Source organism: Eumetopias jubatus, unplaced genomic scaffold, assembly GCF_037043125.1.
Source record: "Eumetopias jubatus isolate StellerSeaLion01/CBP00866 unplaced genomic scaffold, mEumJub1_p1.0 scaffold_4, whole genome shotgun sequence".
Lineage (NCBI taxonomy): Eukaryota > Metazoa > Chordata > Mammalia > Carnivora > Otariidae > Eumetopias > Eumetopias jubatus.
This window is the reverse complement of record NW_028274810.1, coordinates 116,828,984-116,841,009: the sequence shown is the minus strand read 5'-3', so window position 1 is coordinate 116,841,009 and position 12,026 is coordinate 116,828,984. Positions and strand designations below refer to the sequence as shown.

At 50.0% G+C, this 12,026-nt stretch overlaps 1 protein-coding gene across 1 annotated transcript in view; it reads left to right on the top strand.

Annotated features, from left to right (window-relative positions):
- Positions 1 to 12,026, top strand: part of TG (thyroglobulin) — a 241,234-nt gene that overhangs the window by 108,241 nt on the left and 120,967 nt on the right. The window contains exons 36-37 of the mRNA XM_088022877.1: positions 9,530 to 9,664; positions 11,187 to 11,351. Coding sequence (XP_087879003.1) covers positions 9,530 to 9,664; positions 11,187 to 11,351 — 300 coding nt within the window. The remainder of the gene's footprint in view (positions 1 to 9,529; positions 9,665 to 11,186; positions 11,352 to 12,026) is intronic.

Sequence of the window (12,026 nt, the reverse complement as noted above, 5' to 3'; positions counted from 1 at the left end):
ACCATCTCCTTGGCTTGTAGACAGCTATCTTCTCTTCTCTCTGTGTCTTCACACCGCCTTCCTTTTATGTGCCACTCTGTGTCCAAACTCCCCCTTTTTCTTTCTTTCTTTTTTTTAAAGACTTTATTTATTTATTTGACAGAGAGAAACAGAGAGGGAACACAAGCAGGGGGGAGTGGGAGAGGGAGAAGCAGGCCTCCGCTGAGCAGGGAGCCCGATGTGGGGCTCGATCCCAGGACCCTGGGATCATGACCTGAGCTGAAGGCAGATGCTTAACCGAGTGAGCCACCCAGGCGCCCCTCCCCCCTTTTCTAAGGACACCAGTCGTTTTGGATTAGGGACCATTCTAATGATCTCACTTTAACTTGATTACCTCTACAAAGACCCTATCTCCAAAAAAGGTCACACTCTGAACTTCTGGGGCTTAGGACTTCAAAGTATGAATCTTGAGGGGACACATTTGAACCCACAAGACTCTCTGTCATCTGTCTGCTAAGCTCTGCAGATGCAAAGGGAAAGATAAGGCGTGCTGGCTGGAGAGCTAAAAAAAAAAAAAAAATGGGTATTTGAAGGCTGAATAGAAATAAATATGTCTCTAGGTATTTTTTAGTGTTATAAAGCCAAAAGAGGCCTGGTAGGGTTTGCTGTAAGTGTAAGGCATTTCTCTCTGAAGAAATCCTAGACCAACAGGCAGCTCTGGTCCCATTTTTATCTTTCAAATGATCACAAGATAACAAGGATCTCTCTTCCTCCCTCTCTCTGTCAAAAGAACATCCCCGTGTTTTTTTGTTTTGTTTTATTTTTGGGTTTTTTTGTGGGTGCTAACAAGGCAGACCAGCCCAGTATGACATGGTTTTCATTTAAAAGACAGCGTCTGATGAGAAACCAGGATGTCTGGCTGTTAGTCCTGTCCCATACCGACAGCACACGGGGGTCTTCCCACAGTGGGTACTTGTGACCGCAAAGCTGTGGAAGCAGGATCAAGGAGTCTGTTATAGTCTTCTTACATCCACTGTTGAGGTGGCTTGCTGGTGCCTGAAACACTCCTGGAGCAGGTGCTCAAGAGGCTTCCAACATGGATGTTTTGCCCCAGCCACCCAACCTGGGCATATGGAAACCACCTCCGGTGTTCTCCGTGCCTTCTCTGTGCTCTCTCCGTATCCTGCGCCCAGCACTTCGGTAAGTGCCGAGGGGCTGAAAGGAAGTCTGTTCGGTTCTGACTGTGAGGGGAAGAGGAAGAATCCTGTGGGCTTTGGGATGTTTTAGAGCTTGCACTCATTATTAGCTCTATTCTTGGTGATTCTTAAGAAAATGATAAGATCTTTTCATTTAAAAAAATGGGTCCGTGATTATTTGAATGTTGGAGAGGCATTGCCTATTGGTTTGATGTTTCTGCACTTTGATGTGCTTTAGAAACACCAGGAAGCGCTTCCCCAGTTTTCAAGTGAGAAGGAGGAGGGCCAGAGCGGGGAACTTCGTCCAGATGCCCAGCCAGGCGGCAACAGACCTGTCCCTTCTGCAGTGGCCTAGATCTGCAGTCGTGTGCGTGTGCGTGTGTGTGTGTGTGCGCGCATGTGCGTGTGTGTGTGTGTGTGCATGCTCGCGTGTATGTCTCCGGCTAGGGGTCAGGCTGAGGTTAAAGCTATTTTTAATGGTTGAAATATCTCTGAACCTTGAAATCAAAACCAACATTTCCTCCTTTAATTGCTATCTGGGAAAGAAGACAGGAAGACAGGAAGGAAGACGGGAAGGAAGGAAAGAAGGAAGGGAGGGAGGGAAGGAGGAAGGAAGGAAGGGAGGGAGGGAGGGAAGGAGGAAGGAAGGAAGGGAGGGAGGGAAGAAGGAAGGAAGGAAGGGGAGGAAGGAGAGAAGGAAGGAAGGGAGGGAGGGAAGAAGGAAGGAAGGAAGGGGAGGAAGGAAAGAAGGAAGGAAGGGAGGGAGGGAAGGAGGAAGGGAGGGAGGGAAGGAGGAAGGGAGGGAGGGAAGGAGGAAGGGAGGGAGGGAAGGAGGAAGGAAGGAAGGGAGGGAGGGAGGGAAGAAGGAAGGAAGGAAGGAAGGGGAGGAAGGAAAGAAGGAAGGGAGGGAGGGAGGGAAGGAGGAAGGAAGGGAGGGAGGGAAGGAGGAAGGGAGGGAGGGAAGGAGGAAGGGAGGGAGGGAAGGAGGAAGGAAGGAAGGGAGGGAGGGAGGGAAGGAGGAAGGAAGGAAGGGAGGGAGGGAAGAAGGAAGGAAGGAAGGGGAGGAAGGAGAGAAGGAAGGAAGGGAGGGAGGGAAGAAGGAAGGAAGGAAGGGGAGGAAGGAAAGAAGGAAGGAAGGGAGGGAGGGAAGGAGGAAGGGAGGGAGGGAAGGAGGAAGGGAGGGAAGGAGGAAGGAAGGAAGGGAGGGAGGGAGGGAAGAAGGAAGGAAGGAAGGAAGGGAGGAAGGAAAGAAGGAAGGGAGGGAGGGAGGGAAGGAGGAAGGAAGGGAGGGAGGGAAGGAGGAAGGGAGGGAGGGAAGAAGGAAGGAAGGAAGGGGAGGAAGGAGAGAAGGAAGGAAGGGAGGGAGGGAAGAAGGAAGGAAGGAAGGGAGGGAGGGAGAGAAGGAGGAAGGAAGGGAGGGAGGGAAGGAGGAAGGGAGGGAGGGAGGGAGGGAGGGAAGGAGGAAGGAAGGAACAAAGGGAGGGAGGGAAGAAGGAAGGAAGGGAGGGAGGGAAGAAGGAAGGAAGGAAGGGAGGGAGGGAGGGAAGGAGGAAGGAAGGGAGGGAGGAAGGAGGGAAGAAAAAGATGAAACATGATTTTTCCATGTATTTGAAAAGACTCTAGTCTAGTGATTTTGGTTTTACTTAGTCTACGTTAAAAGGGAATGCGGTGCTTTCTGGAAGGGAGCGGTAGTACCTCGATATTCCCAGAGGCCGGTCCATGCCAAGGTCACAGCCCATGCTGCCCCAGAGTCACAGAGGGGCCCACCCTGCTGCCGCCCCCCCACTGCTTGTCTGGCCCTCTGCCCTCCAGCCGCTCTGCCATCACCCGCCCTCAGCAGCTCTGCCGTGCGTGGTAGAATACGAGGCCGTATGGCTGACCTGGGGTCAAATGCTGACTTGCTGTCTCTGGGCTGTGTGGCCTTGGGCACGCCTTTGGCCTTCTCTGGGACTCACTTTTCTCATCTGTAAAAAGGGATAATGTTGCTCGTCTCAGTGAAGTACTGTAAGACGGAATCAGATCATCTTGAATTTCCAAGCGTGTCATGTCTGCCCCCTAGATGGTGGCACTTGTGGCTGGTCTGTACCCTCATGGAGGGCAGGGGCTGCATGACTTTCCCTTCGGGGCCCCCCGTGTCCCTGTGCTGATGGACTAGCAGGGTCACTCACCTCCGGGGGCATGTTCTCCTCCCGGGCCTTAGGACGCCATGTCAGACTTGGGTCGTCTGTATAGTACAGAAGAGTCGCCCAGACTCTTCCCCACCACAGTGCAGGGTGTGGGTCAAGAGGGTCAGAGAGAGAGCATTTGTCACTGGGAAGGAGGGCTCGTCTGTCTGTCACTACCTCCCTGAGGAGGTCCCAGGCTATTGTGAGGCGGAGGGGTCAGCACAGCCCCTGACCCCACTCCCCCTCGACTGTGAGGAAAGCCCCGTGACCTTGGGGAATGCGGCTGTGATCTTTCTTCCCTGTGGCTCCGTGTCCCTATCTGATGTGTTAGGTGTCTGTGTGAGAGTGGGGAGCACCAGGCCCACCCTATAAAAGTGGGGTGTGCGATGCAGCTGCATACCTCCGTGGACATGCCCTGCCCACCCCCTCAGCCCGGTTTGTTGTTTCCCCGAGGACGGCGGGCAGTGAGTGCTGCAATCAGATTGGGAGGGGACCCAGCCCTCGTGTGACGGTGGCCCGTAAGGGGCGAGACTTACTGGAGTGGAGTGGAATTGGGGACGCCACAATCTGGAAAGGAAAGGGACGGTTCTAAGAGGGGCCGAGTCGGCAGAAGGGATGGGACAAGGTGAGGCCGTAGGATTTCTGGGTGGGACACAATGCGGGGCGGGGGCCATATCCTGACGAGAAAGAACACGGTGTGGGGGTAAACGGTAGGATCAGGGCCGCGAGGGTTTCATTTTGTGTTGGGTTGAGCTCATGAAACCTTGTTGCTATATTCAGCAGCAAGTCTGCTGTGGAAACTGCGGCCCAGCGACTAGTCAGGCAGGCCCACTGCCCGGTTCCACTGCGCCTATGACCAGACGGAGGAGTCAGGGGGCCAGAGGGCAGAGGATGAGGGGCATATGGGCAGGCAGCAAGGTGTCCTGGGGCCAGGCTGGGGTGGGGCACGGGGAAGCAGGTATCCAGCAGAAGTCAGGACATCACTGGCTCCTATACCACTTGGGGACCCCCGCCCCAGTACTTGGGTGAGGCTCAGCCCTCCATAGTTCTGAGAAGACAGTGACCAAAATGCAGCGAGAAGCCCCAGCTTGACCCAGAGGCCCTGTGAGTGTCTGCATTCACTAAGCTTCCCGTCCCCGTGCCTGCCGGTCCCGATCACTACCACAGCGGGAGGAGGAGAGCATGATCGTCCCCTTTGGCTGATGAACAATTGGAGGCTCAGAGAGACAGAGTCACCGGGCTGTGGGATGGGGAGCTGGGATAAACTGAGGGAAGCAGGCTGCTTCACCATGTATGTCTCATGTATGACCTACACTCAGAACCAACCATTCCTTAGAGCTGCTTGATGTGTTCACTCATCCTCTGGTTTCTGGCAATTTCAGGGGCAGGCCTATGACCCCCTGCATTCTCCCCTGCCCAGTAGTGGCTCCTGGGGGCTGCAGAGTCTAGCACAGTTCAAGAGCATGCACTTGGCACTGCAGGGCAGCAAAGTCCTGGGCACCCCAGGAGGCATCTGTTCTTACCAGGCTGGACAGTCATTTTAGAGGGGCCAACCATCCCCTTCTCCTCTGTTCACTTCCCCCTCGTGTCCCCCTTTCTCCCTGCTCTGGAGGAAAGGACTAGTTTCCTGAGGCCTGACTCAAAAGGGCTCAAATTTAAAGGGCCTGATGAGCTCATTTACACCATGTCAGGGCTCGCATGTCATTCACTGGGAGGCATTGTGTTTATTAGAGATGCAGGGCAAGGACAATGTTTAACACAAAGATGTGATTTTTTTAAAGAATTGAGTTTCTCAGAGTAGTTAAGGAACTTGCCCAAGGACACACAGCATCAGGCTGAGTGAGGTTTGAATGCAGAAGTTATTTCTCCATCACTTATGGCCAAATCAAAAGAAACCAAAAGGAATATTTCAGAGACTGTGGCCAAATCAAAAGAAACCAAAAGGAATATTTCAGAGACTGTGTCAGGCAATTGTTCTCTACTTGGTTGTGTGTCAGAGTCACCTAGAAAGGGAATAAGGAGCACAGAGGTCTTGGCTTGTTGACGTGGGGACCGTGTCTGAGCTCTGGAATTTGTACCAAATTCTTTGAGTGATTCTGATATTCACCGAAGGTTGAGAATTACTCATGGGAAGTAGGAAGGATTCCAAACTTTTTAGCTAGTTAGCTTATTTTTCCAGGCTTCCACCTTTTTTTGCTCTCAGATATAGTACCTGGAATATAGAAAGAGTTGTTGAGTAAATGGGCAAATACAGAACTAAATTGGTTACTACAGAGGTCTGCCTGGCCAGACCTCCCCCAAGGCAGTTAACTGACATCTGCAATCTAGATCGGGCCCCATTTCACAGAGAGGAGCCTGTTTTTTGACCATGTCTGCGAGTTACATTGAGTCAGTTCAGGATCCTGTTAGAAAATAAACGCACGCAAATACATAGCTTTCCTCTACGCCAACAATAACTCTTTTAAAAAATAAAATGGGGAAAAAAATTCCATTCCATTCTTCATGACAGCAAACGTGATACATAATAAAATCTAAAATCTTTTTCTCAAGTTAGTTTTTAACTTTAAGGACATTCCAATTAATATCCCAAAGGAGCTTTTATGAAACTTGATAAGATGGCTTTGAATTTCATCTGGTAGAATAAATAACCAAAAATAGCCAAGGAATATTTTATAAAGAGAAATAACATGGGAAGACTTTTACCATTTGCTGGTAAAAATGTATTACACAGTGACTAGTTTAAGCAGTGTGAGGGTTGAGCTAGAATTTACAAAGAAATGAATGAAAAACACAAGGTTGGGGCAGGTTGGGGGCTCAGTCGGTTAAGCATCTGCCTTCGACTCAGGTCATGATCCCCGGGGTCCTGGGGTGGAGCCATCGCTCAGCGGGGAGCCTGTTTCTCCCTGCTCAGTGGGGAGCCTGCTTCTCCCTCTCCCTGTGCCCTTCCCCCTGCTTGAGCTCTCTCTCTCTCAGTCAAATAAATAAATAAAATCTTTAAAAAGAAAAAGAAAAACACAAGGTTGACAAAATTCATTTATATATAAGTACTTAATATATGATGAACATAGCATTTCAAATTCAAGGGGAGATTTTTTTTTTAAGTAAATGATGCTGGCATTGCAATCTATAAAGTATATTTTAAACAAAAGAAACCAAATGAACACTAAAGAATATGGCACAGAGGGCACCCGCTGGGCAGGCCTGAAAGCTGCTACCACCGTGCTCATCAGGAGAGGAGAGCTGGCCTTGTAGTAAAGCCTGGTTTCTGAACCTGAAGGAGCTGGGCTCAAGGCCAGGCCCAGCCTCATAGCAGCTAAGCCCTTCGGGGGTTTTCCTGGATCTCTGAATGTTAAATGCAGTGGTGTTGCCCGTCTCTTGGCAAATCGTAAACTCCCACGAAATGCTACCGAGACGCCTAGCTTTCATGCTTCACCAGGGTTTTACATTCACAAAGAACTTGTTCTCAGAATTTGCATGAGATGCATGAACCCCAGATGTTGGATTCTGCACACCAGCCATGGCTCGTCCCAGGGTCCCTGCCAGCTAGGGGAAGGGGACAGGGAGAGGGTGTGGCAGAGACTTGGCTCCAGGCCCTGGGATGGCGACAGACGAGGTGAATCTCACTTTGGAGACGAAGCGCACCCTTCAATTATAGCGCTTTCCCCCAGACATCAAGCTAAGCACGGAGTGCGGCCAAGCCTTCCATTTTAAGACCATAATTGGCAACTTTGGTCCTAAAACCCCATCATATGTCTTCTGTGAAATTGCAATGTCCCCACCATCTAAAAATACGCAGCTCAGTTTGGTCATGCTGCAGAAATGCCACTTGAACTGACGATGAAAATAGTAACACGTGGAGGAGGCTTGAGATAATGAAAGCCCAGCATCTGTTGCGGGGAAGCCAGGACCCGAGGTCAGAAAGACGTGGCTCCAGATTCTAAGGATGGCCCCACAGTTCCAGGACAAGTATGGAGGTTCCAGACCTTCTCTGACTGAGTCCACCAGAAATCTGGCAACATTAGTTGGCACCTTCTTTGGATAAACCCTTTTTTTCTTTCTTGTTTCTTTCTTTTTTTAGTATTTTTTATTTTTAAAAGATTTTATTTATTTGACAGAGAGAGTGAGAAAGTGCATAAGCAGGGGGAGCTGTAGGGAGCCCGATGCGGGGCTCCATCCCAGGACTCCAGGATCATGACCTGAGCTGAAGGCAGATGCTTAACCGACTGAGCCAGCCAGGCACCCCTCTTTCTTCTTCTTCTTCTTTTTTTTTTTTAAATTAAGAAGAAAAAGGCGCGGTGCTAGTTTGTTTGCTACTTTATTTACCATTCTAATTTTAGTGCTCTGGGCGTCAAAGGCAGGTTTGAGATAAAAATGACAGCCTTCCCCATATAGCTAAAAGCATGGCACTGTCCAAGACAAAGACCTTTTCCTACCTGGGGAGAATTTTCCAGAAAGGGTGCTCAGGTATTTAGGAAGCTCGGAAGGGATGGAAGGAGCACTGGCTTGTTGCCAAGAGGGCTGGTTCTGTCTCTGGCTTGGTCATAGTCAGCTCTGTGTTCTTGGAAAGCCACGTAACCTCTCCCAGCTTCTTACCCCTCGTTTGTGAGGGAGGCCTTACGGCCCCTACCTCACCACTCATCTGGAGCTCAGAGTCCCCTTGTGGGAGTCAGCTGTCAGGACTCTGAGACAGTGGAATAACAACCTTAAAGCACTTAGCTGATAAGTGGAGCACTTTGTAAACTGCAAAGTGCCGCATCTACATCTACGTTTGCCATGCAGTTCTGCCAGACACAAAGGAAATGCTCACGAATATTTATTATAAGGGTACACTCCTGTGGTCTTCTGAAAAAAATCAAAAACAGAAAGAAGAAGTAAATAAGTACCTAGATTTATCTCCATGAACTCTCAGTGATGCTCTCACTCGACGGATCTCGAGAGGGCTAGAATCAGGAGATTCTGTCGGGAGGCAGCATTTTGCTGCCTTCCGTGCTCTTTGTGGCCAGAAGAATGCACCCATCCACCTAGACCCACAGTCCTCCCTCAGAGGGGAAGCTCAAGGTCCCTGTTCAGGGTCCCCTCTGTCCTCACAGGGACACCGGTGCTCTGGCAGGACTCTGTACCTGCGCCAAGCCATCTGGCAGCTGCACCTAGACATCCCTCCCTGTTGGTGGAACAGGTGTACAGATGGTGGGAGGCAGCCCCACGGAGCCAGGAGGGCACGGCCTCTGTGCATGCAAAGACCCAGTTTCACTCCTGCTCTGCCCCCGAAGAATGCCACTCTCTGGGGCAAGCTTCATTTTGTTCATCTTCTCAGCTGCTGTTTTCCAGGAAACAAACTCAGTGATGGAGATTTGCATGCAGGAAGTTTCGGGCACAGGGCTCGTGGGAGCGGCCCCTGTAAGGAAGTGAGGGGGCAGGAATGAGTAGGGGGAGAAGTAGAACTTCCACGCCAACCAAGCCCCCTGGCCCTGTGGATCCCATGGTGAGCTCTGAAGCTGGGCTGGCTCTGCAGGGCTGTCCCATCTTGAGGCAGGTGGCTGGGCCTTTGCACACCCACATGGACTAGTGTTTGGACACAGGCTGACCCTGGGAGGGGAAGCAGCTCGCCTCGACTATAGGCAGTTCCTGGAGGGGACTAGGCTGGGAGCCTCCAAACGGCAACTTCCCAACACTGGGGAAATGAGAGGCTGGGACCTGAAAGGCGGGCTGGACAGCACACCACAACATCCACTGTGGAGGACAATGATCTTTTCTCCATCCGAGGGCTGGGGGAGGATTTTGTGACGTGGTGTCTGGGAAGCCCTACATATAGCACCACACGACAACATGGATACATCTGCAATTATCGCTGTCACTTAGCTTCATTCTGATGATTGCCTTGTGAACGCCTTACTTTGTTTACTTCTCTCCCATTCTACTGTGAGCTGCTTAATAGAAACAGCCATGCTTTTTTTTTTTTTTTGAACCTTTATATCCATAGGCTTGAGCACAGAACTTGGCTCATAAAAAACTGAATAAATCACTGTAGAATGGGAGTATAAATCAAGGAATGGGGTCTCATGAGAATGGAGGCCACAAGGAGGGTGGCCTGGGGCTGCTTTTTCGGGGCACCAGGTGACACCCCATTGTCTTCATCATTGAAACAGGTGAAAGCTGTGTGTGACTGATGTCCCCTGCTCTCTCTCCTAGTTACTCTGGGATCATGGCAGTCCCTGGCCCCCTCTGTAGTAGTTGTTGACCCGTCCTTCAGGAACTTCGATGTTGCCCACATCAGCACTGCCACCACCAGAGACCTCTCTGATGCCAGAGACTTCTGTTTGTTGGGTAAGGGGAGTTTCCCATCGCTCCCCCACCCCCACGGAGGGTGGTTGATTGGCATGGGGCCTCACAGAGTGCTGTTCAAGCTCCTGATCTCAGAAACACGTGGGGGACCCCAAGACGACCTGGAGTGCCAGGGAAGGACGAGATGGACCCGGGGACAAGACCTTGGGTGGGCCCTCCTCTGCCGTCTCCTCACCCTCCTGCAGGGGCAGCCCATAGTCAAGGTCTCCAAGGAGAGAAGCTGGCCAGAAAGTGAGCGACGTTGAGCCAGGGTCAGAAGACGATGAGAGGGGGGATCTAGAGGGCTAGTCTGAGACAAAGGAGACGAGCAGAGGTGGTGACAGCTGTCCTCAGATTATAGGTGGGCCATTGTGGAAAGGAAGAAATATAGTTGTCCTGTCCAGGCTCTTGGGGCAAAGCTAAGACCTATGGATAAAACTCAAATTTCAAGAGACATTTTTTCAATGCAATATAAAGAAGTTTCTAATAGACAAATCTGTCCACAGATGCATACTTCTTTTAGACGGTTTCCAGTCACTGGTATTTAAACAAAAGTTAGATAACACCTTGATAGAGATGTTCTACAAAGATTTTAACTTCTGCAGGAGCCTGAGATTAGATGACATTCATACTCCTCTAATTCTTTGATTCCATAAATCACCTCACCTACAAGGTTGGATAACAATATGCACCTCTTACAGAAAAGGCATGCATGGACGTACCGGTTGTGCACTACACAACTCTAGGTGCTGCCATAGCACAGACTGGGCTATGAATAAGGCCTTTACACAGTTCACAGCTTGCCCAAGTGACTGAGTCAACACCATCTTCACAGACGTTCTTAGGACTGAAAATCCCGAATGCCATGGATAGTTTAAATTATCTAATGCAGGACCTGGTACACATGAGAAAGTATATAATCCCTGGTGGAAAATAGTGGGTATGATGGGGGAGCTGGAAAGGGAGATGAGGCTGAAGAAGAAGGCAAGGACTGGAGTATGGAGAGCCTTATCTGGTATGGCTTAATCCTAAGGCCAATGGGGAGCTATGGAGTTGCTTCAAACAAGGGCCAGGGATGTATTGTAGGTGCTCCAGTGAATAAGTAAGTGATTGCATAGATGGATGGGTGCATGCGTGGATAGATGAATGCATGGATGGATAGATGGATGCATGGTTGTATAGATTGATACATGGATGGATAAATGGATGGATGGATGGATGGATGGATGGATGGATGGTTGGATGTGTGGGTGAATGGATAAATAGACGGATGGAGACATCCTTCTCCATGGATGCCTGGGTGTATAGATGGAAGGATGCATAATTGGATGGATGGATGCATGCATTGATACATGATTAGATGGATAGATTGATAGGAGCATGGATTCATAGATGCATGACTGGATGAATGGGTGGACTGACGGATGAATAGGTGATGCATGGATTCAAAGATACATGATGGGACGGATGCATGGCTGAGATGCCATCTCTGAAGCCCAAGCCTCACTCTCCTCTTATTCTGCAGAATGCTCCCGTCACGAGGCCTGCCTCGTCACCACTCTGCAGATCCGACCTGGTGCTGTGAGGTGTGTGTTCTATGCTGATGCCCAGATCTGCACACACAGCCTGCAGGCCCAAAACTGCCGACTTCTGCTCCGTGAGGAGGCCACCCACATCTACCGGAAGCTGAGTGAGTCCCAGCCTGTGCTTTAGCGGCTCTTTTGGAGAGCCTGGGTCTAGCTGGAAGGGACTGTTGGAGTGTGTGGTGACTTGTGGGCAGTGGCTTTTGAGGTTCTTTAGGAAAAATTGGCCAAAGTTACCTTGGGCTAGGTGGCATTCATTTGGGAGGGACTAAAGGAAGGTAAAAATCCTACTTCTAAGCTAGAGCTTCTCTGCACCACCTTTATTCATTTATTTGAGTTATGGAAGCCATTTGGTCTTTGAGTTTCTTAGTAAAATAATTAAATAGGTCATTTTTGTTGCCATTTTATAGTGTAGGAAGTTCTGTCACATGTCTTATCTCAAATGGTCCTCACACAAATCCTGTGAGGTGGCAAGATAAGGGTTTTATCCCCATCTTAGAGATCAAGAGACTGGCCCAGAGAGGTTACTTCTCTGATTTCTCCCAGCTAGTGATGATAGAATGGGAGCTTGGAGCCAGGTCTCCTATCTCTAGGTGCAATCTGCTTGCACAAAACCACATCATCTAGCAACCATATCACGGTCACTGTGGAGAGGAGAGCTCTCATGGCTCAGTTTCATTTGAAAGCATTCAGTAAGGTGTTGTTATGTGTCAGACGTTGTGTTAGGTGCTGGGATTCGGGGAAGAAGCCAGCAAGGGGAGAAAACATAGCAATCTAAGAAG